General features: G+C 47.7%; 1 protein-coding gene and 2 pseudogenes across 1 annotated transcript; 1 reads left to right on the top strand and 2 right to left on the bottom strand.

The window, feature by feature from the left end:
- Window positions 1-11,049, bottom strand: part of LOC120848420 — a 77,304-nt pseudogene extending 66,255 nt beyond the window's left edge.
- Window positions 11,050-11,312: 263 nt separating this feature from the next.
- Window positions 11,313-12,048, top strand: LOC120848904 (annotated as a pseudogene).
- Window positions 12,049-20,601: 8,553 nt separating this feature from the next.
- On the bottom strand, window positions 20,602-23,474 carry LOC121048437 (protein ANTAGONIST OF LIKE HETEROCHROMATIN PROTEIN 1-like). The gene is made up of 4 exons (XM_040504770.1): window positions 23,311-23,474; window positions 22,903-23,032; window positions 20,880-21,023; window positions 20,602-20,781 (listed from the first exon to the last, which is right to left on the bottom strand). The coding sequence occupies exons 1-4, from the start codon at window positions 23,472-23,474 to the stop codon at window positions 20,602-20,604; spliced, it is 618 nt and encodes a 205-aa protein (XP_040360704.1).
- Window positions 23,475-24,144: the final 670 nt, after the last annotated feature.

A 24,144-nucleotide genomic window follows, 5' to 3' on the forward strand; every position in this document is an offset into this window, starting at 1 on the left:
TGCTTGTACCTAGTTTAGCCTTCATCTAGATCAGAGTTTAGCAAAGTTATGCAGTTGGAGGTGATGTTTAGAAGTCGCATGGTCTCAGGGGAGCCAATATGATGCTGATGGCACTGCTTCACATGTTTGACTACAACTTCGACAAACAAGCTTTCTAATCACTGCACGGCACACTCTTCTAGAAAGGTACAAAAGATCCAGTGGCTGTCTTTCCTGACACACTGATGGTTGGATATATCATGGCCAAAAGTAGTTTCCACAAGATTTCTAACCATCTAAAGCAAAATATTTTGGCCAAAATGTAAATGGGAGGTGAAGTAATTGCAGATCAGGAGATCATACAAGGAGAATGTGGGCTCCTGTTGACTGATTCTGGCTTTTTTGCAATGAGCAAGCCAAAGCAACGTTTACGTCTCTATGTGGAACCAGACTTCTGGCTAGCATTGCCGAAATTTTACTAATCGCAGAGATAATGCAGGTGTCCCTGTTGCACTGACGATCTTGCATATTTTTCAGTGCTGGGAAAGCATGATTTACTGCCACTTGTCTAAGTTGCGTTCTGCACAAGTGTAATCAAGCCTGCAGGGGGTGGGGGTATTACATATTTAACATAGATCAAGTGACTATAGCAAATAACAGTGGACTAGCTCGCTGGTAGATAGTAATATATTAACTGTGATGATTTAGAGAAGACTATCACGCATGGTGCCTGCCTTACATTGCATTGATTTTGTTTGCTAACACAGGAGCAAGACATCCCGGCAATGCCGTGCGTCGTGTACTCTGGCAATGACGCCGAGGGGGCTGACTTTTTGTACCTCGCAGTCGATAAGCAGCGGTTTTTGTCCGTGAAGAATGCAGAGGACGACATCACTGCCATCATGGTGGCTTACTGGCTTTTTAATATAAGTACTTGAAAAAGGCAGCAAACACAGTTGCTCTTCTAGAACGGTTGTTTGTTGGGCTCAGTAGCACTACTCCGAGGCCAGTTGTGATGAAATTCCTGAACAAGGTTGCAAGAGCGTAAAATCAATGAGGCCGACAAACAACCGTTCTAATACCAAAGGGATGCTGAACCGAGATTTGGATGGCACGAAACCAGGCAGGAGCACTAGGTGGGATGCTGCAAACCTTAGAACATAACTCATATGACGGTATCTCTAATGGATGGCAGTACTTTTTGGAAAATATGAGCATGATTGAACAAAGCTTGCGACATCTGTATTCTCCTCTTCTCTTTTTCGAAAATATGCCCATCCAGTTGAGATACTGCTGCATGAGTGGTGTTTTGGGGTCTGTAGCATCCCACTGTGTGCTTCTGGTGCCTTGTTTTGTGAAGTCAAATTTCAGTACCAGCACCCATTTAACTTTTAACTTTCTAACTCTAAACTAAAATAAATGTACCATACTTTCCAGACTATAGTGCACAAACTATGCATGTCTAAAAGTTGATATTTTACATCGTACAGTCTATCTACAGGTGTGGACTCTACAATTTTTGTTTCAAGATTGTTCATTATTACAAAACTGGTTAGGCCAGATTGCCGTGTTTTAGATATTTTACGCTGGGATAAAGTAATCAAGACAACCTCCTACTGTCAGTCTGTTTCCCAGGCTTTCGATACCTCGCATCTGACATGTTTGCTTGGGAGCCTGCAAGCAACCAACTCAGGTCAAGCTTAATCTTGAGGAGCTCTGCGATTGGCTGACGAGCGGATCACAGAAAGCCCCCTGACATTCATCCGCAGATATCCCTTTTGTGGAGTTCTCCAGCCTGAAGTTTTCCCCGAGGATTATACACCGAGTGCAGACTATCTAAGAAAATACTTTTTCTTTTTAGCCGAAATTTACCCTTGCGCATTATACAATGGATTGTGTACTATGTCTGGAAAATATGGTAGCTTGTTTTAATGTTTTAAGTCCTAAACTAAAAGAAGTGCAGCTTGATTTTTATGCAACTTTAGGGTCCTGAATGAAAGTCGCATGTGCAATGGAACAAAAAGTATACACTCGAAACGGAAGGCATCTAGATTGTTCTTCTGTTATAGTCATTTTTATCAAGAACCATTGTGATGTACTGAGGTAATCTGTATTGATTTTTGTTTTTTTCTTATTTTTACTAGCATCTTAAGCCTATGCTGTGATATTTAAAGAAAATATATTTGCTTATTTGTATGGAGGACATAGCTGGTTATTTTGTTGTGCTCACATAATAGTTCAATAAATGAGTATTCATTTAATTTGGCTTTTATTGACTCAAACCCCCCAATTGTTTCTCGATTTTTACTAGCATCTAGGCCTATATATGCTGTGATATTTGACGGAATGCCTCAAGTATTGCATTTTGATATGTGTGTGGAGGACATACCTCATTATTTTTTTGTGGTCGCATAATAGCTCAATAAATAGTTATTAATATAGTTTTCCTTTCAGTTTTTTGTTTATCATTTTATAACAACTTTTATTTACTTGCAGCTTAATCACATGCTGTTTGTATGCAGCTGATGCCACTCGCCATGCCTTGGGCGAATGTGTAAAGGTACTACGGCATACCAAGTATGACAACTCGTAACCACCTCATATGCAAGGCAAATGACCGACGAGCCAGAGCGGGATGCAAGGACCAAGTATCGGGATTGAAAAAGCTAAGCTCCTTGTTGTTTATGTTTGTACCATACACTTTCTCACATTGCATAGTTTGCATGAGCAAGTGCTGATCATGCATGTGATGCATATCACACTTCTGTTTTGGCAGTTTGACAATTGGACACTTTTAATGACACATTGAGATTGGTGGCAGACTCCTTCTTTAATATGATGTTTGAGAATATCTCCCACTGATCTTTTCTAGTATACGAGTATTAAGACCATCGAGCAATTAATAAATTCAGAAGCTTTAGCCATGGAACAAATTCTGGGATATTTTTTTATTTTCCTTCCAAATTTTGTGGGAACTAAAACTTAAATCACGCAAGATTTTCCTGCAACTTCCGTTTGCACATAAGTTAAGCTTCACATTGAAATATTACCTTTTCTGCCATGCACATCTTGCCTTCATTATCGGACAGTGCATCTAGGCACAGCTGCTTCAAGTAGCATGTGTGCCGATGCATTGCACACATATCAAATAATGAATCCAGTTTCTGTAACGAGGTCCTATGCTGGCACTGTACTTTTGCATCTCCTTATTTCATCACTTATCTGGTCTGCATACTTCGTGGTTTTCTGGTTGCCATACCTGGTATACTGAACCCAGTTTGACAGGTGCTGAGATACAGGGTGATTCATTCTCATTGGAACAGATTCTTGTAAAATAAAACTTCAGTTTTATGCAAATTATCTTTTTACAGTTGAGTTATAGTGGTCCTGGCAGACACTTTATAGAGGCAAGATGACAGCTAAAAGTGGACTTATTGCATAAAATCCATGGATTAGCTTTTTAGTGACTGGTTTGATGACATCAGCAGATATTGTGAAAATGGGGCAGTCACCTTAGACCAGCTTATTTTTCGTGAGATGAGCACTAACCTTAGAAAAACGATTGAGAAAGATTCTTGCACACAAAACGGGTTGTGAGATACAGTACTTTCTGGACCGCTACATTACCGCTGCCTTTGGTGAAATTATATTTTCTCTTTTTTTTTGGCCTGTGTGCTCATTTCAGGATTTATAAAAAATTGACTGGTTTAAGGAGGTGATTGTCTTCAAGTTCGAAACAGCTGTCGAACCAGTAATTGAAAAAGTTAATCAACTAATTTTAGATAATAGTCCACTTTTAGTGCCAGCCTGCCTGTACAAAGTGTCGGCTTGGCTAAGTGCTCATCTGTAACGAGATCATCTGTGTAAATAAGATAAGTTTTGTTTTACAAAAGTCTATTTCGATTAGAATGAATCATCATCGAGCACCCATTAAAATCAGCATCAGCACCCTTGGATTGGGGTGCATTGCACCTAGCACCCTATACACTTCACACCCCTATAGGGTGCTTTGGTACAGGGGTGCCCGTTTGCACCCTCAAAGGGTGCTCGTCCTGGGACAAGTGCTTTACACCCCTAAGGGGTGTAAAAAAGTTTAGTGTGTAGCCCACATGGTGCGTCTTTCTCCGCGTCTGCGTCGCGTCTGCGCCTGCGCTTTGACGTCACTTGCGGCGCAAGGACGGAACGCAGCGTTTTTAGGCGCATTCCGGCGTATCTGGAGGAGCCAGATATTTTGCGTCCAGGCGGCGCGTCTCCCGCTGCGTCCAGCAGGCAACAACCAATGAACGGCCGTGTTTAGTAGCAAGCAGCGTTTGAAGTTTCTTCAGTTTTCACCACTGTAGGACTGTTGTAGTTTTTGCCACGGCCTTGCGAGAATGGCGGTGAACAACGAACGCCTAATTAGCGAAGTAGAAAAGCGTCCTGCGCTCTGGCGGCCGGAATGTAAGAATTACAAGGATACAAAGAAAAAATCGGCAATTTGGAGTGAACTCGGCGATCTCCTTCTGCCGGGAGACAAGGATCGCGGTAAGTCCTAACTTTCACCAACGAAAGTGCCCACCTCAATCTGAGTCTTCTTTTTATATTATTGGACAAAGTCCAGAAACGTTGGAGATCCCTCCGGGACAAGCTGGTGCGCTTGCTGCGCGACATGAAAAAAACCAGGACGAGCGGTGCCGGCGCCGACGACGTCGAAGACCCGATATCGTGGCCACACTTTGAACAAATGTACTTCGTGCTAGATACCCTGTAGCATCGAAGGTAATGCGTGCACTGCGAATTCTCCGATAGTGTTCTTTGATTAAATTATTTGATAGCCGTCCAGGCTTCGCTGTCCTCAAATAATAGATCGCCACTCAGATTCCACGTGTGCATGCCTCTGGTATGGCCCTTCGGTCTTTCTGCTGTCACCGGCATCCAAGTGCAAATAAACATGATCATTATTATAATTACGCGATTTTACGGCGCTTTTAGTGACGTTCTGATACACTAAGGTCTGAGTAGATTTGGAGCTGCGTAGTAGCTGTGCCGATCGAACATTTCGGCTAGCATAAGCTTCCTGCACAATGTGAACTTTCTACTGGTTAATACTCAGTGTGATGAAAGGTACAGAAAGAACGAAATAAAATGAGGCTATATTTAGCGGTGTGCAGTGACCTATGATCATTTTTCATGCTAACTCAGCGAAATCTGCCGAAGTGCTTCACACAATCGTTCACTGCACTAGTGAGCCTAGCCTTCCCCTACCCAAACATTCCTGGCTATGCCCCTGATGTGTGGCACTGATTGTTTGTTTTATTAAACTAATATTTTTTCTCCTTAATCAACAGCACGTCAGGAAACACGAAGACATCTAGCACATCGTTTAATAACGACTTCATCCGTCCGGTGAACGAGGGGGCCTATTTAGACGAAAGTGCAGCAGCGGATGGGCCGGAGCCGGAGGCTTGCATTGTCGAAGTGTATGAAGTGGACGAGGAGCACCAGTCTGGGGGGGGGGGGGGGGGAAGCCCATTCCCTCCAGCTTTTTCCAGTGGCGCTACGAACGAGCCGCAAAAGAAAAGGAAAAAGAGCAATCATGACCCGCTCTTGACGGAGCTCCAAAATATAAGTTCTAGTGTTGCATGCCAGAAGAAGCCAGACGCTCATGAATACTTTGCCCTATCGTTGTGCGATCCAATGCGATCTATTCATCCATCCAAGGTGTTAAGAATGCGTAAAAACATCTTGCAGGCTATCGAAGACTGCCAGGACTAGATAACTTAGGCTTGTTTCAGATGGGGCAATTTTTTTCCGGTAATCCCGCCGTTCCTTGCTAGGTGGCATCGAGCCGGATCAATTCCAGCAATTCCGTGTTTCAGCTCGAGGATCTGTAAATTGCCCTGTCTGTAGTGGGGCTTCGCGCTGCCAAGAGGGTACCTGATTTAATTTTGTTCTATTTTTAATGTTTAAAAGCTACTGGGGGTGCAATAGTGGAATGTAACATTCAGTGCATTTAGTCTACAGTTGCAGGGCATTTACAGACATGAGGCTGTTGTGTGCAATACATTACCTGTGTACAGCTTTGTTTTCTTTTTTGGTAAGATTGCTGCATAGCATATTGTGCCCAAGCAATGTTTTCATACTATTAACAGTATCTTATTTCTAGGAATGAAAGTTGTCAAGACTAATCTTCTTTTATGAGTTTCACTTTGATTATATGTACCTGGTACGTTGTTACTGTTGACATTATAAGTCGTGGATTCTGTACTGCTGCAGCAGGCAATTTACAAAGATGGTGATATGTTCAAGTTACATCTATATACAGAATATTTATTCAAGAATTCAAATACATTGATACAACTAGTGCAATACAAAATTAAAAACAAAATATGCAATGTGAGAAATATGTAAACTTGACAAGTTGTTGTGAATCAATATACCTACAGCATCTACTAAGTGCCTTCAAACAGCAACTTACTAATGAAGCAACTGGATAGAGATGTAATCGGGACTTGGTGCTGCATGTACAGGTTAGTTGAAATAATCATGGTTAGTCGAATTAACTAGTCATTGCCGTGTGGCACATGCACTCAACGGATAGGCTAAAATGTTATCTCTGAACATGCAACCCCATCCTTTCTTTTTTTTGTTACAGCTGTAGAGGCGACGAGTATAGACATTCACTTTATGCTGCAATTTTGTTGTTCAGAAATGTACTGTTAATTACCACGATATTTTCTGGTGATGTACGATTCTTGCTATAGAACATTTACTATATTCGCAAGGGCCCCGGCCCGCACTCGAGGAATCATGGGAACGGTGTTCCTTCAGCTCCTTGGTGATTGCTAATTTTGACCAATTCCATGGTTACACAGTTTTTGAGCACAACTCGGAATCACCCTACCCCCAAGGACCTGTCGTATCACTTTTAAAATTGCTCGTGAATGTCAGCATTTTTTATACTGTGCATGCGATCCACCTTTCAACCTGGCTGAGCTGCAGAAATCTCTTGCAATATTATCATTCTCGTGATTGTTGTTTTAGCGGCAATGGTTTAAAAAGCCGACAATTCACAACGACAAAAACCAGGATTTAGCTCGGAGTCAGTGGGGCTTATAGCATTTTTAAAGTTTTAAACTTAATATCACGAAAATGATAATAATGCAAGAGATTTCTGCAGCCCGTCCAAGGTGAAGGGTGGACAGCATGCACAGTGTCAAAAACGCTGACATTGAGAAATTTTAAGAGCGATATGATAAGGCCTTAGGGTATATCGGGCGCTTGTTCAGGGTGACTCCGAATTACGCTCAAAAGCTATGTAACCATAAATTGGGTCGAAATTACCGATCACTAAGGAGCTGAAGGGACACCGTTCCCATGATTCCTCTAGCACGGGCCAGGGCGCTTGGGGGATATTGCGAATGGTCTATTGTGTTTATTAAAGTTAAGAATCTTGTTAATATTTTGTTTTGTGTCTTCTGAGGTTTGCCAAATAAATGTGAACTTGACTCGAAATTTTACATGAGGTTGACATGGACTCCGAGCTTTCGCAGGTTGCTTCGTGCAACCTGTTTGTTCACGCCAGGCTGGTCCCACTGCTAGGAAACCTCCCCAGCAAGACTACAGAAATAATACATGTAGATCTTCCTGGCGAAGTCTGCATCATCGCCAAAGTTCCGTGCACATGTGGCCTCCAGCGGAAACAGCAATTCCCTCGCTGAGTCTGAGATCTCGCGGCGCCACCCTCCTGCCGTGGGGTTTCCCATGTTGTCGTCCTGACCAGCATAGGCTGCTGGGTGTTCGTTGTTTACCAAGAGAAAGTTGTGCAGGACACAGCAGGACTTGATGGTGTAATCGACGTTCTCTGGCAGGAGGTTGATTGTCCGGAGCAGAATTCTCTACCGGGCGGACATGATCCCAAAGGCATTCTCAACACATCTCCTGTTTGACAGAAGTTATTAAAGTGATTAGTGTGCACACAATAGCACTGGAATAAAAGGAATAGTGAAACACTGACAGATGTTCTAAACATGGAAACTGCATGCACTTCTAAGCAATTTATGAAACAGACTTGGGACTAAAAAATGCGTATGATGAAACCTGAGTAAATCGATTCACAAAATCATTGCAAGGTTTATGTAGTTATGACGAAATCCTACGACAGTTTCTTAAATGTGTTGAGCACTTCACAGGAGGCAGTTATAAAAGTAATACTATTGGGGGCAAAAAGAAAAAAAAAAGATGGCAAAACTTCTGTTGCAAGGCAGGTGCACCTTTCTGTAGTCGCGAGGTAAAAAAAGTTCCTCCTCGTAGTAGACTACAAGGCTGCTAGAGCGCTAAACTCAAGATAGTGAAATTAGAGGAGGAGGTGGAAGTTTGCGCAGTGATGAGCTCCCGAGTTGAGCACATCCGGTGTATGCCGAGCTTGAGGTCATCTGCGGCATCCTGCTCAGTGTGACCAAGGTCATTGAAATTCAAAATTCAAGACAGCTTGCCCTGTTGGCACTGTCTGCAGTGCTTGGGCACAATCGACAAACGAGTGTTGTCGATTGGAAGATTAGAAGGGTAGGATGGGGCATGACGTCAGCCGTGTAGCCTCCACAAGCCGAGCTCCCTTGACGCCTCGCCTTTCTCATTTTCCTCCTTACCCTCCTCACTTATCGGCTCAAGACGCAATCTACCGGACGGATCTGCTTGCTTCACATCTAGCCTTCGATCTGATAAAACCTACCGGACGGAGCGCGCGCAAGCCTGCAAGGAATCCTGCTACAATCAACCATCCGTCTCGCACGTGACATGTCACGTGCACCAATTGCCAGAGAGATCTTGGGTCAAGTTTGGCACAACATTGTTTAAACTTTTTTATGACTGGGCTTCATACATATTGCAATGTGCCCCCTACTAGTACTTATACCCTCCTTGGATAGCCCACTCTCAAGATGTTCAGGACTTGCAATACGCCGAAACATGTCACTTTCCTTTTTGTTAACTCCTGTGCCTGCATCTGCAAATAAACTGGCAAAATCAAAACTAACTGGATTTTCGTCCCCCAAAATAGAAGCAGGGTGTCTAGCAAATTATTATTTTGAAATTCCCTGACTTTTCCTGACAATTTCAGGCGAAACTCCCTGACCACTTAAATATATAAAACAATTTGGTTAAATATACAAGACAATTACAACACAAGAAATTGAGCACTGTGAGGATAATTTTCCACAGGCTTGATCCAAATTGCATATTCCGAAATATTCGGGTTTGTCCAGTCTGGATTGAACAAGCATTTTCTTGCCGCAGACATTGCAGTGAAGAGGCTGCTTCCGGAAACACGAAGCTCAACTATGCACGTCAATAACCGAATGGCGGCAAAGCCGCCAGATGCACTTTCGGATACTTTTGGCTTGGATTGGGGTTTGCGGCTTTTTCATTTGTTACTATGGCTGTGTTCCAAATCTTACCCAAATGGATCCGAGTTACTCCGGAGGGTTGTGTCACGTGACAACGCCGATTGAAATGCGCTGGACGCGGGTAGGTTATAGAACGCTAAGGTACAAAACTTTTACCCTGGAGCAAGATTGAGTAAATTTTGGAACACGGCCTGAATCTAGTAGCTCTAACTGAATGGCGCCTAGTGTTGCTCCATCAATCCAATCCAATCCAAGGCTCGGACTAGATTTGTCGGTCGTTTCATTTGCATCGGGTAGTGCACTCTGCACCGGGTGAGCAGAGCCCGCGCTCCGCTCTAAGCAGAACTTATTGCCTATTTTTTTGCCTTCCAGTCCTCAAGTCTTTGCTCAGGGAACTCGATGGCATTGCCGTCTCATTTTCCTTGACTGGGCTCGCTTTTTTACAATATCCCTGACAATTCCCTGATTTTTCGCGGTAGTTCAAATCTCCCTGACAATTCCCCGTTTTCCCGGTCACTAGATACCCCGAGAAGTGTTGCTCACAGTATGATTATTAAGAGGACTGCTTTCATGATTTGTGCCAGACGGAAGTTCAGTTTCGGTTAGAACATGGTCAACATAGCCGGGGAAACTCCTGACATATACTTCAATTTTAAATAGAACATGCAAATTGTCTTCAGTCTCCTTTTAAGACTGTGTTCACGTGCTGAGATTTCACCAATTTAGCAAGCTTGTCTTAGTGCAAAGATTTTCATTAATCTTGACTCCAACTTCTTATCTATAGCAGTTATCAAAACATGCACTGCACCACAATTTTCTGTCTGGTGGTTTGATTGTGCAACACGAACCAGACCCGTATGTGGGGAGAATCTGGCCAGTGGGTGTGGCGACAAAGGTGCTGGAGAGGAGAAAAGTGAAAGAAGGGGAGGAGAATGCCGAAGGAGCTAGAGAGAAAGAAGGGAGCAAGGAAAAGACTACCGCGGTTTTGATGCGACGCTGTCGGCGCGCCAAGCACTGTTGAGGCTACAAGTTGTCTACTACGGGCTTATTTCTTTTTCGCCTGAATAAAAGTTTGCGTCTAAACATAGAGAAACTTTATTCGTTAGCTCTTTAAGCCGCTGAGGAATAACACTATATCATTTTCTTGCCAGAGCCTGCCAAATCAAAAGAGAAAACCGAAATTTTGATGTCAATCCCATTCATTCCGCCGGAGGAATGAATGAAAATGGTGGCCCTCCCCGCGCAGCTGGGAGCAGCCGGGAGTTCATGCGCATGCGCTCATTCCTCTCGCTCTGCGCCGCAGGCTGACTGGCTCACTTAGGAGGGGGGCGTTATGGCGGCGAGATCATAAACTGGCCAAATTCTCCCCATATACAGCTCTGGTATGAACTTACCGAGCTCGACTGAGTCTGTAGTTGTAGGCCCTCCTTTCATCAGCAAGACCTTTCGCAGGATATGGGCGGAGAAAGTCGGTGCGAAGCTGAAACGCCTCGTCGCCCACAAATGCGTAGGGTGCCAGGCGTGGCTTTTTACACCCTGGGAGCACTCCCAGCTTCGGCAGGTTGAGTGTGCCTTGATCTAGGCCCTGACCAATCTCGGAGGCCTTGAAAATGCCGCCATCACTTTGTCGTCCCTCTGCACCGACGTCAATAAGCACAAACTTGTACTTGCTGTCTACCACACCCATCAGGACTGTGGAGTAGGTGCCCTGAAACAAAAGTAGGGCAACTTAGTTCATCAAAGCATTCACTGTAAGGACAACATCACCGAGTTCCATGTTCTTAGTTTGCAACACCTTCAGGCTAGACAAGCCTTTAGACTGCCCCGTCTTAAATTAAACTTAATGTGATACTTTACCAGCTACGAGCTTCCCATAAAATATTTCAACGGCTCTGTAGTGTCGTGCAGCGACACCCTGTGAGGAGTCGTAGTTGTAGCGCCTTCTACGAGATGGCGCCACCACCTTGTCTATGTACAGCACGGCACGAGACAAGTAAAATTCATTATCTTCCGGGTCGGCACACAGTCTGGTTCTTGTCTGGGTTTCTCCCCTTCCGCGGCCGTCCGGCCCGGAACACTACAACTGGCGACGAGGATGAACGTCACGGGACTTGCGCCTCCGCTACCGTTCCTCGCCACGCCCGACACGCCAGCTGTGCCATGGTCCCGCTGGTTACGACTTTTCGAGAACTTTCTGCTCGCCTCCGGCGACACCGAGCTGCCCCCGGCACGTCGGCAAGCTCTGCTCCTGCACTGCCTGGGACCAGAAGGACACCGCAGTTTTGACGCGCTTCCGCAGCCGACGCCGAACTCGCCATCCGTCGGCAAGCCCTGCTCCTGCACTGCCTGGGACCAGAAGGACAGCGCATTTTTGACGCGCTTCCCAGCCGCCGCCGCAACAGCCGACGAGGCAGGATAGAGCAGCAGGCCAGACAAGCCAGACCCGTACGACGCCGCCATCTTAACCCTAACACGTCACTTCGCTGCCCGCTGCAACGTCCGGGTGGAACGACAACGGTTCCGCGAGCGTCGCCAACTTTCCGGTGAGCCAGCCGCGGACTTTGCACTTGCGCTCCGCGAACTGTTAGCGCCGCTCAAGCCGACGAAAACATGTGCGACCAGTTCGTCGCCGGCATCACGTGCCCGCGTCTGCGTGAGAGACTGCTCCTCGAAGGAGACACGCTGACTTTCGACCGCACAGTGGAAATTGCGCAGCTTCGCGAGCAGGCTGCACGTGAGTCTGAAGCCCTCGCAAACCCTGTCCGTCGCGTCACGTCGCAAGCACCATGGGGACGGAAGTTAACCAGACGCAACGGTCGAGGGAGCCGTCGTTCTGACAGCCGATCACGCGGATCGCCGTGCACGCGCCCTGCACGCACGCCAGCGTCACGAAACTCCGGCAGCGTCGTTCCGTACTCCGGCCCCAACGGTTCCTCTGCATGTGGAAACTGCGGCACATCAACGTGCGACTCGTCTCGCTGCCCCGCACGTGGCCGTACCTGCTTCGGATGCGGACGCCGCGGCCATTTCCAGAAAGTCTGTCGACGCGCCTGTCACAACCGAGGGAGAAGTTCAGCTCGAGTTCATGAACTGGTGCCGGACGAGGACGCAGCGAGCGTTTTCAGCATTCTTTCCGTTCACACCGACAAGCGTATAGGAGTCTACGTCGACGTCCGCGTGACGCCACTTGCTTCGACGTCGCCGCCGCGTGTCGTCGCGTTCCTCATTGACACCGGCTCTGCTGTCTCCATCATCGGGGAGGAGCATTTCCGGAGCCTGTTCCAAAACAAAGTACAGCTGAGCAGCCCGCGAGTTACCCTGCTGGACTTTTCACGGCAGAAGATTCCTGTGCGTGGTTCCTTCTGTGCACGTGTCGCACACAAGAAAGAAGAGGCCCTGCTGACCTTCTACGTCACGCCCAGTGGAACATCGCTCATAGGCCTGGACGCCGTAAAAGTTCTGGGTCTTCAGATTTTGGGCGCCGAACTTCGCTGTTTTTACACCACTGCAGAACCGAGAGCTGCCACGCTTGCCTCCACACCTTCTAGTTGTCCTTCAGGCACCGTGAAGCCGACCTTGGTTACTCCAAGCCGTGGTCTACCAGCGTCCCTCTCGACAGAGTTTGGTCACCTTTCCTCACCGGGTTTGGGACTTGCTAAGGGAGTGCAGCATAAGGTCAAGATCAAGCAGTCTGTTGTTCCAGTCGCGCTGAAGTTGAGGCGTCTACCGCTTACTCTGCAGCAGCAAGTCACCGACGAGCTGAAGCGTCTTGAAGCTGCCGACATCATCGAAAGAATCAGCGCATCCGAATGGGTCTCCCCAGTCGTCGTCGTCCGCAAGAAAGACGGCAGCATCCGTCTTTGCGTCGACCTCAGGGAACCCAACAAGCCAGTAGTCATTGACAACTTTCCCTTGCCGCATACGGAAGAACTGCTGCACGCCCTCAGTGGAGCCCGTCACTTCTCCAAACTGGACCTGGCAGCTGCATATCACAAGGTCCTGCTTCACCCAGACAGTAGAGACCTCACGGCATTTATAACCCATGAGGGGCTCTTCCGTTTCAAGAGAATCTGCTTTGGACTTGCATCGGCCCCAGCTGCGTTCCAGCAGCTGATGACAAGAATTCTGCATGGCTGCAGTGGCGTCCTCTGCTACATAGACGATATAATAGTCTTCGGAAAGACTCCGCAAGAGCACACCGAAAACCTCCGCGAAGTTCTTCATCGGATCTCCAAGGCCGGACTCAAGCTCAATGAGAAGTGCGTTTTCAACTCATCTGACCTCTCGTTTCTCGGACATCGTGTCAGCGCTGAAGGCATAGCACTCCTTCAGGCCAAGGTCGACGCGATCGCCCATGCAGCCGTCCCGTCTGAGCCTGGCATGCTGCGTTCTTTCTTGGGCCTCGTTGAGTATTACGCCAGGTTCGTCCCCAGGTTGGCCGAGGACGTAGAGCCGATGCGCCGACTACTGCGGAAAGGTGTTCCTTTCGTCTGGGATGCCGCAGCGGACGCTAGCTTCACCAGGGTGAAGAGACTGCTCGCCTCCCACCAAGTGCTGAGTATGTTCGACCCAGCGCTCCCTGTCGTAGTTGCCATAGACGTTTCTGCATATGGCCTGGGTGCCGTCCTACAGCAGGTCGACGGGCCTCGTACTCGCACTGTTGCCTTCGCGTCACGGACTTTGACCACAGCCGAGCGGAAGTACTCGGCAGGTGAGCGAGAAGCCTTGGCCTGTTTGTGGGCCTGCGAGAGGTGGCACACATACTTGTGGGGACGTCCGTTCACTCTTCTCACGGATCACCAGGCCTTAGTGGCCCTGCTCTCTGCACGAAGCACGGGACAGCGTCCTCTTCGCATCGCACGGTGGACAGCACGGTTACTCTGCTACAACTTCAAGGTTGAGTACCGTCGTGGTTCCGACAACAAAGTGGCAGATGCCCTTTCTCGACTACCAGCGCCAGGCACTGAAGGGGGAGAGCAAATCGAAGAAGAGGTCGTGGCCCTGGTGACATCCGTTGTGCATCGGGAAGACCTGCAACGTGCCACGGAGGCGGATGGTACGTTGCAAAACGTTATGCACTGTGTCCAGACGGCACGGCCTGCTCGGAAGAACTTGACTGCAGACCTGGTCCCATACTATGAGGTCCGCAGCGAGTTGTCGGTGGTCGACGGTCTGCTTCTGCGCTCGGAACGCTTCATAATTCCGGCCAAGCTAACGGCGACGTTCGTCCAGAATGCGCACGAGTCCCACCCTGGGATTGTAAAGACAAAGAGGCGCCTTCGAGAGAAGTTCTGGTGTCCTGGGTTAGACAAGCAAGTCGAAGGCACCATTCGCAGCTGTACACTCTGCCAGTCTGCTGACAAGAGTGTCAAGACAGCGTCAACACCGCTCCAGCCAGTGCCTCTGCCCGAAAGACCTTGGAGCAAGGTCGCCATCGACATTGTAGGCCCCTTCGAGCAAGCACCAGCAAACTGCCGGTTCGCCATCTCAGTTGTGGACTATTACTCAAAATGGCCGGAGGTCGCCTTCTGCAGCGACATCACATCTCAGACAGTCATGAATTTCCTGTCTACCGTCTTCGCACGAGAAGGCTACCCAACAGAGATCGTCTCCGGCCATGGCCGACAGTTCACATCAAGAGAGTTTGAGACGTTCCTCGAAGCAAGAGGAATAAAGCACTCGTTCTCGTCAGTCTACCACCCCCAGGCAAACGGCCTGGTGGAGAGGTTCAGCAGGGTGCTAAAGTCGTATATCCAGTTGGTGCTGCTAAAAGAACGTCCGCTCAAGCCTACCGTCGTCGAGTATCTGGGTATCTACAGGGCTACACCACACTCCACCACAGGGTTGGCTCCTGCTGTGCTGCTCCACGGACGCCTTATGAGGACAGCACTTGACGTCGTTGGCCTTCCCACTGCTGAGCTCGACTCCAACCCTGCCCGGGAGATGCGTCGCCTTCGCAAGAGAGTGAGAGACCAACAGGCCAAGAGTAAGGCATATGCCGACCGGTGTCGCGCTGCTAAGGCCCCGAGCTTCCAGGTGGGTCACTATGTGAGAGTGCGAAGACAAGTTCATGGCCCAAAAGGTACCCCCACTTTCGGATCATCGCTGAACGTCCTCAAGCGCGTTGGGCGTTGGTCGTTTCTTCTAGAAGACGGACGGACGTGGAATGGGTCGAAATTATCGGCAGTGCCCAGGGAGTCATGGCCGAACCAAGACTCTTTGCTGCAGAGTTCTCCTTGGTATGACAACACAGAGTTACCTGGCACGTCTGGGTCGACTCCCACCACGTTACCAGTGGGCACACCTCCCCAGTCACCGGTCAGTGCGCAACCAGAACTTCAAGCGCCACAGGTGGAACAGAGTTTACCGATGCATGGCCAGGAAGGCGACGGAGAGCCCGTGCTGCGACGATCTTCTAGAGAGCGACGCCCACCACAACGTTTTCTGGACTATGTTTAGTGACTGTTCGTACCTTGCAGACAGTGACTGCTAGTGTTGTGTAGACAGTGACTGCTAGTGTTTTGCAGACAGCGACTGTTTCCGTGTGCAGACAGGACTGCTTTAATGTGAGTTGTGCAAGCAGCACATAAACTCTTAAGGGGGGAGTGGATGTAGTGTCGTACAGCAACACCCTGTGACAAGTCGTAGTTGTAGCGCCTTCTACGAGATGGCGCCACCACCTTGTCTATGTACAGCACGGCACGAGGCAAGTAAAATTCATTTTCTTCCGGATCGGCACACAGTCGGGTTCTTGTCTGGGTTTCTCCCCTTCCGCGGCCGTCCGGCCCGGAACACTACAGACTCGATTTGAGGTGAAATTTCACTGTGCAGAGAAACTATGCTAAATACCATGCGTTTTGAAGAGTACTTGAAATAACAGACTTATATTGCCGGCCACAGTACTCGGCAAATGTCACTGTGTAAATTAGTAGCCTCCTGATGGTGGACGGAGACTCACGAGATTATTGTGCACATCAAAGAAGTGTGCATCAGACACAGTGGAGGCTGATGTTGGAACCAGGCGCATATCCAGGGGCGAGGCCCAGGGTTCTCGGGACCACCTGCAAAATTTGATGGCACGCCCTCTCCCTCACCCAGGCCGAACTGACAACGATGGGCCTCCCCCCTCCCCTCAAAAAAGAACTCCTGGCTATGTGCTTGGCTGGAGCAGTAGTATACCGATAGATCTTAGGTCTGCATTTGTTAAAGACACACATAATGTGTCGCAATTGGACGTTGAGTTTAGGCAACACGACACAGTGGTAAATTCCAAAAACTCTTCTACACATGTCGGGTAAGGGATATGGTCGTGGAATGCCTGTACACGTGTAAAACCTTACTGTCTCAGGCAAACTGCCCACGGATAAGTCGCACAATGAGTGCAATCAATGTGATCTGAACCCGAGGCTGCGGTAAGGAAAAGAGAAACTTGGAAGCAGAAGAATATGACACAAGCAAGAGGGTGACATCTTAACAGCAATTAGTTCTCAATTTGTTAGCACAAGACTTTTTTCCAGACTCACTACATTGTGCCCTCAGAGAAATTTAGAGGCAATATACTGCAAATTTTATTTTGGTTGATTACGTGCGCGGAAAGACATTTCTGGCTAGCTAAACTCGTGGAGAAAAACATTCTTCGCTTTCTGACGTAGCGTGAGGAGTGACCATAAGAACGCCGCAAAGTTTCCTCCTCCCTGCGCGCGCTCAACTTCGCAACTTTTGACGAAAAATCCCCCGCAATCCCTAGGCGGTGCACGAGAGCACGAGACAGCGCGGGGAGGCGAGCGTTCAAGCCGCTCGCTGTACATTGTCTTTGAGCTCTCTAGCGCCGACAATCCCGTCATGCCTCGCCCAGGCAAGGAGCGAGAGCAGACGACGAGAGTTTGTCTGATATATGATGCGGCATTCGCACAGCGGAACCGAAAGAAAAAGTTGGTTTTCTGCTCAAAATCGCGTCCCGCGGGCCACAAACCCAAACGCGAGCTTGAATTGTAAGCGTCTGATATTTCACGAAGGGGGGAATCGACGACCCGTGTTTTATTTGCAACATTTGAGTCACTTTCTTGCCGTGCAGACGCTGAAACCTACCAGCGTTTAATGAAAGGCCCAGGACAAACGCAGAGGCCGCGAGATATCGCATCATGTATGTGCGGGTGAAAAGTGGAACATTTTCGACAAAGCTCCCTTGCCAGAAACCCGTGAGGCATTTACTCAGCGTCCGGGAAGGCGAAACATGGAAACGTTGCCCGAGGCTCACGCAAAGTCATATTTGAACGGCAGCTATCTTGCCCCGTCGTATTTTTTATTTTTTTTTTGAGAAAGCTGTCGTTTTTAATGCCCTCACAAGGGAAATAAAAAGTCTCACGAAACGTATTGTTAGATGTTCGAAAGAACTAGATTTAAGCCGCATCTTTTCAGTGGTTCACTCATAATACTATGCTTAAAACGAAGCAAGCTCTTGCGCGTACAGTGCCATCAATTTTCTCAAGTGTATGCTGTTTTGTAGTCAGCTGGTTTCGGAAACTTACGCCATCTGTAGATATTTCTAACAGCCGAGTTCCTTAATTGGAAGTCATCGCAAACATAAGTTACACGTTGCAGCAACCAAAGTTTGTAGATAAACGATGGCAGCGACTGCGCTCACGCATGCCCACCCATCACGTCGAACAAAAAGGCGCTAGTTTCGGTTTGAGGTCGGTACTTTTCTACAACACCTACGGCGTCAGCACCAGTTTGCACTCGGTGCATTCGGCAAGTTCGTTAGGGGCCTGTTCTCCGTGCAGCACTCCGTGGGTGCAATGCAATAGAACTCTCACAGTGCAAGTCTGGATCGCGGATCGGGAGCCCGTCTCAGGCCTCACCGCGGCTATTGCGTGACAACAGGCAATACGCCGCGTCCTGTCTAGTTCTCCCTTCGGTTTCGTCCTTGCTGTTTTGGCGTATTACACCATGAGGCAATACACGCAAGTCTAAGGGAGAAACACGCAAAAATAGGAAGCTTGTATGCGGTGTTCGAGGGCGAGTATTTTATGACGTGCTGCGACGATTATATCAGGTGCTTAAAGATCAAATAGACATTCGTCAAACTTTCGAAAATTGAATAATAAAATGACCCGGAGGACCACCGATTTTACCGAAGTCGCTTGCTTCGGTTGCTAAATAAATGGCGCGTTCAGCGACTGAACGGCACGCTCCGAGTTTCAGTTTGTCACAGTTAACGCCCAACAAAGTCGCCCTCCACCCTCAACCACACAACATTTATTTAAACAAGATTGGTATTCTAACGCGTTTAATATTCTTGCCCACAATATTAACTGTTATTTGGGGAAGCACGATAGCCGTTTCATTATTGAGAACAACCTACTAACGTAATAAAATTGAGTTTTCCCGTCTCTCCTATAGCATGCATTAGCTCATGTCAAGCAATGACTGCCGGTGGTGCCGCTCGACCCCAGCAATACAGGCCTATATCCGCGATCCAGCCTACTAAGAGATCAGTGGTGCCAGTGCTATTAGACATAAATCGTTTATTTGCATTGGTACACCCATACCTGCCGGATGTCGGGACGAGGCGCAAAACCGTACATCCGGCCAGTATTGAAGCCGGTTTTCGGCTGAAATTGCCTCGACACTCGCCAAGAAGCAACGCGCTTCTTTGGCGACTCGTTTACGTAATTTATTTGTTCAGTCATTTTATTGTGTCCTGGGTCACTGTGTACACCCCAAAAAAGAAATGTGCTGTGGTAATTACACCTTGACGAGAAGCAGGCACGTGGCCAGGATTTTGTTTCAAGGGGAGGGGGGGGGGGGGGGGGGCGGCCATGACAAAGTGCTCTATGAGGGGGAGGGGGGAGAGGAGGCCTCAGCAAATGGAAGATTTCGGGGGGGGGGGGGGGGGGGCCTTATGGTTCCCCCCGGCCCCGCCCTGGCTACGTGCCTGACAAGAAGGGGTATTGTAGTTTTACATCTTAAAAAGGTGTAGTGCATTATCACACGTTTTAAGGAACGTGTTTAAAAAATTACGAGTTTTTAAAGGTGTGAGGTTTACATTTTTTTTATAAGGTCTATTGATACACTTATTAGAGGGTTATTTATGGGACACCCCACTTACATGTATAAAGGTGTGAAAATGTTGAATGTGTATATACCTCTAACTGAAGAAAATCTCTTTCATGTGATTACATCGCGTGCCGATGAAACAATCTGTCAATGACACCGCGTTCGATGAACTGATTTGACCGCCAATAAGCAACGACTGCCAGCAGAATTTCGGGAGAATAATTCTGCCGGCTGCCGGGAGACTCGACCCTACCCTAGAATTATAACGGCTCTTGTTTGTTTTCCAACATTCTGAATTGTATACCAACTTATTAGTAAGTACCTCTTCGGATATTACAGAAAAAATCGATGGCAGCCGCAAAAACTCTGACAGCCCGACTCACAGTGATGTGGGAGACTGACAGGTGCTCGTCAGTCGCCACCATGCCTTGAAAGCCACCGGTTCCGAAGAACCGGAGCGCGCAGAGAACTTGTGGTTCCACGGTCATAATACACGCGATTGTCGGCCGCCTCGAAGTCCGGGCGCTGAACGAAGCTCGTCGCAGAGTCAACGCGCAACGGCTTTCGATAGCCGGTACTGTGGCCGAAAGTCGTCGTCGGGGAGTTGCAAGGCGTCCCCGGTGGTCTCGGTAGCGACGCCGATGATGGCGGAAGATAAGCTCGGCCGGAGCGTATGGCACCACCATGTTGACAAAGTTGAACTTCGCCTCGATCCGAAGCGAAGATCTCGAGCTCAAACCACGGCTCTCGCAAAGTTCGGAAACATCACTTTGACGTCAGCGACAACTTCGACAAACGAGGTTTTTTTTTTTTTTTAACACAAACTTTGGAGGGATTTGGAGCGTCAGTCGGTCGCCTAGGGACAATCTGCAAAGCATTAATTTTAGCTTGGAGTAGGGATGTAATAACAAACGGGCGCTACGTCATCGGCGAAGCCGTTCAGTCAGCGGGCTCCTCGCGCCCCTCACGCGCGACTCGATGAACTTCGCTACATTCTGCCTCTCTCAAAGAAATGAGCGTTCGAATGATTGACACCTTGCTCGGCGTGACGTCAGCGTCGCGCGAGTCCAATTAGCGCGTTCCGCAAACTTTGGGCACAAAGTTGTGCTTGACGAGATTAGCGACCCTGGTTTGTGTTCTTTAGGGTGAAGCTTTAAACTTAACATTATCTTTGTTTGGTTCACTGTCTCGCCAGGCAATTTATATCATCCTTCAGGATAGTGACGATAGTCTTCCTTATTTTTTCAACGTTACCCACGCATTCAAGAGAGAGTGAGTTGAGAGGTTTCACAGACTTCTTCTCAAAAACTGATGCAGGAATATTACCCTTCTTCAAAAATGACGCTGAGCTGTAACCCCCCTGTGTCTTTTTCTTCCACTTCATAGTTTGTCTTGTCCTTACCACTTTCTCTAATTTGTACATGATTTATTTAGACATCTTGTTCTTGTGATACACACCTTGTAATTGTAGAAAACGCTGCCAGAGTCCCTGGGACAGGTGATTGCGACGTGCTTGCCATCGACAGCTCCTAGGCAGTTGGGGAACTGCCACCTCCGCCTGAACCCCTCCGCGATCTCCACCAACTCAGCCTCAGTAGGAGGCTAGAAAGAGAAGCCATTAGTGGAGCCTAACATGCCCTATGAAGTGTGACAAGTGGCCATACAAAAATACGAAGGTTCCCACAGCCAAGATCAAAAAGAGCGATTGTTGACATATTCCAATAAAGACTGGAGTAGAGAAACATGTTAGAAGAGGGTATGTGATAAAGAAGAAGCATGCTTCACACAATAAAGGTCACTAAATTTTAAACAAGGAGAAAAGCAAGTTACAAGGACAAAATGAAGTTGCGAAACATTCTTGTTTAAAGTGTTTTCGGCACTTCGTTGTATCATGGAATGTAGCAACCCAATCTATCGATTCTTATGAAAGTATTTTTGCTGAAATGAAATGCTTACATTCTGGGGAAAATTAAGCACCTAGAAAGACGTCTCATCCTGTTCATGTCCATTTTGTTCCTTTCTTTCACATGCAGAGAGGGCTTAAAGTCCCCCTCCAGTCTGGGGGGGGGGGGGGGGGGGTCTCTCTTAGCTCGAGCACAGGTACAGGCTGTTCATGTCACTTAAGCCCAGCCCCGCCCGGCGGTTCGCTAGCTCTTTTAGACAGCCTGCCCGGCCCGATGCTAATTTTCACGTACCCGCTGAGGCCCGCTGTATTTTCGCCCAATATGTATAGCTCACAAGTTGCGCGGCATGGCAGCTTGCTTGCCACTGTTACACATGTTGACTACGGTGCTTCATAATCACTAAAGCAAGCATCTTTATTTTTTTTTCTGCTATTATTACTTGGATTAATCAATCTGTGGGCATAAACAGCTCATTAAAAAAATCCCTTCTATCGTTTTGTGCTTTTGTGAGAAAGCACACATATTGAACATGACTAAAAATAAAAATGGCAAGCAACAGTAAACAGAACCATGTGCCAAAGCTGCAAAGGAAGGGAAACGTCACGACAGGTTCGGACAAAAGACGGGCAAAGTTCTAAATTGCCTACTCTCGTTGTGTAAAGCAATCGAAAAAGAAAAGAAAAAAACAACAACCGCCGTCTCTTGCAGTGGTTTCTGAGAAACTGTTTAGCAAAAGCACCCTTGAGACGAACCTCTTCATCCATATTGTGGATGCACGCACTTGTATGTACAGATGATGTACGCCTGCGAGGGTATGCAATGTCTAGGCGCTTGCTTATCTGTGCGTGTTAATAGAAGAGCGACTACGATAGCGGCGCCGCAGGCAACGAAAATGAACACCGTGGCGCTGGTGCTCTGGCAGAACATTCGGTGCACAAACACACATGCTTTCAGCATTTGTGCCTCCCCGACTGTAGTCCTTCCCGCAACCCCCCAAACAAACTTCGAAACACAATGCTGCTAAAAAAAAGTTAAAAAGTAACGCTTTTTTGGGGGGAGGGGGGGGGCTCTATTTGTTCTTTTTCCAAAACATTAAACCGACACATCTACAGCTATGTGTTCTTACAATTTACCAGGACTCTGTTCCCCAAGCGCAGGACTTAGACAGAGTAACCTCGGGTACAACGGGAGGGTCTCCAACCCCTGCCGAAATTGGAGGAGGAGGTCCCGGACTCGAAGCACTGATGCAGATATGACGTACTAAGCTTTTTCTCGAGGTTCTTGTCGGATCTCTCACCGAGTATCCTTTCCAACTGAGTAATTATGGTAACAATAATGTATGAATTGCAACTTTCTCAAAGTTTTGTTCGTGTTAGCATGGTTGCGATCTGTAGTAGATTTGTTAGTTTTCTTTGTAAGTTGATAAACCCACCTGTTTGCATTTTTATAAATGACTACAAATTTTTATCAATAGAGCTACGTCGCTGACTTTTTTCGCTTCAAGCATAACCATGTTTTAATTTTTTCCTATTTACAAAGAAATGTGAAACATATCACATCAAGTTAGTAGAACATACCTTCATGAATGGTTGGTGCAGCCTCTCCCACAGGGCCCGACACGTGACATGGACTGCCTGTCGCGCTGTTTCCAGCCCAACCCTGTATAGCAGGGCCACGTCCTTGATCTGTTGGCCAGATGATAGGTAGCTTCAATAGAACAGAATGAAATACAGAGTGCAACCTTTGCTTGCTTCATTGATGCATCTTACTTCACATGACCAGTCTACGCAAGTTTGGCTGACTGATTGTAACCTTCGTCGCTAGCTGTCGTTCGTTGGAAGGGCTATGTGATGCGAATGGGAAGTTTTCATTGCCATATTTTTCACACATTACGCGCAGGCAGGCTCAAAGAAATGGCTATCACCCTAGACGGGAATATCTGACCCACATGTAAACAATAGAGGCAGCTTCTGAGAATACGATACCTCAGGGCAATCGCAAGGCGTTCTTCCGATGGAAGCGGCTCACGGATGAAGAACTGCCGTGTCAGGTCCTCCTTCACCATGTCGTGCAGTTCATCAAAAGTCGGAGGCGTCATGCGGTAAAACCTCACAAAGTAGTCGACGTCGCCGTCTCTCATACGTTTCATCTGAAGTGAAGAAATCACAAAGTGTTATGCATGCGAATGCTCATAAGTCACGTGAGAGGAGCTTACCGCAGTATGGTAAAGTCCTTCGCTTCGCTTCTCGAAGATTGGGCGAACCCACCATTTACGCTCTACTTGTGCTCTTTTCTTAACTAGCAGCTGCAAGAGCACGAGCCTCTTGCGCAAAAGAAGCACGTCCAGCTCGCGCTCCATTTTGTCCGCGTCACAGAGCTTTGTTAAAAGTAATATATTAATCCGAGAGACAAAGGTAATAAATTGACACTATCGGCAATAACAGCAGCAACGCAACCTCTGATCTGTAGCGGCCAGCGTTTTGGCGCGAGAGATGGTGATGCCAATGGGCATACCTAAAGGTGGATGAGGCGTACGGAATAAAAAGGATGAAAATAAGAGATATTGAGCATAATTGGAATTGCTGTAATAAAAATGGTGCTTAATATTAATAAAATTAAATATTACGGCATGCATCTATTATTTAACGCGCGACTCCTATTTCAGCTTTGCTTTTGTTTCTCAAGCGCGTCTGGCTACGTTGGGCGGACGCTTCGGAAACGCAGACGCGAAGCGCTGCCCGGTAGCGCCGCGTGTGGTTTGACTGGGCGCACGCGTCTGGCTTAGCGCGCGCGCCAAGCTGAGACGCACGTCTAGACGC

This window comes from Ixodes scapularis, unplaced genomic scaffold (genome assembly GCF_016920785.2).
Source record: "Ixodes scapularis isolate PalLabHiFi unplaced genomic scaffold, ASM1692078v2 PGA_scaffold1__304_contigs__length_218370807, whole genome shotgun sequence".
Lineage (NCBI taxonomy): Eukaryota > Metazoa > Arthropoda > Arachnida > Ixodida > Ixodidae > Ixodes > Ixodes scapularis.

Coding starts and splice junctions, on each gene's coding strand:
- LOC121048437 (XM_040504770.1), bottom strand. CDS start 23,474: ATGAAACGTATGAGAGACGGCGACGTCGACTACTTTGTGAGGTTTTAC. Junction 23,033..23,310: donor CGCCTTGCGATTGCCCTGAG/GTATCGTATTCT, acceptor GTTCTATTGAAG/CTACCTATCATCTGGCCAAC. Junction 20,782..20,879: donor GCGTTTTCTACAATTACAAG/GTGTGTATCACA, acceptor AAAAAGACACAG/GGGGGTTACAGCTCAGCGTC.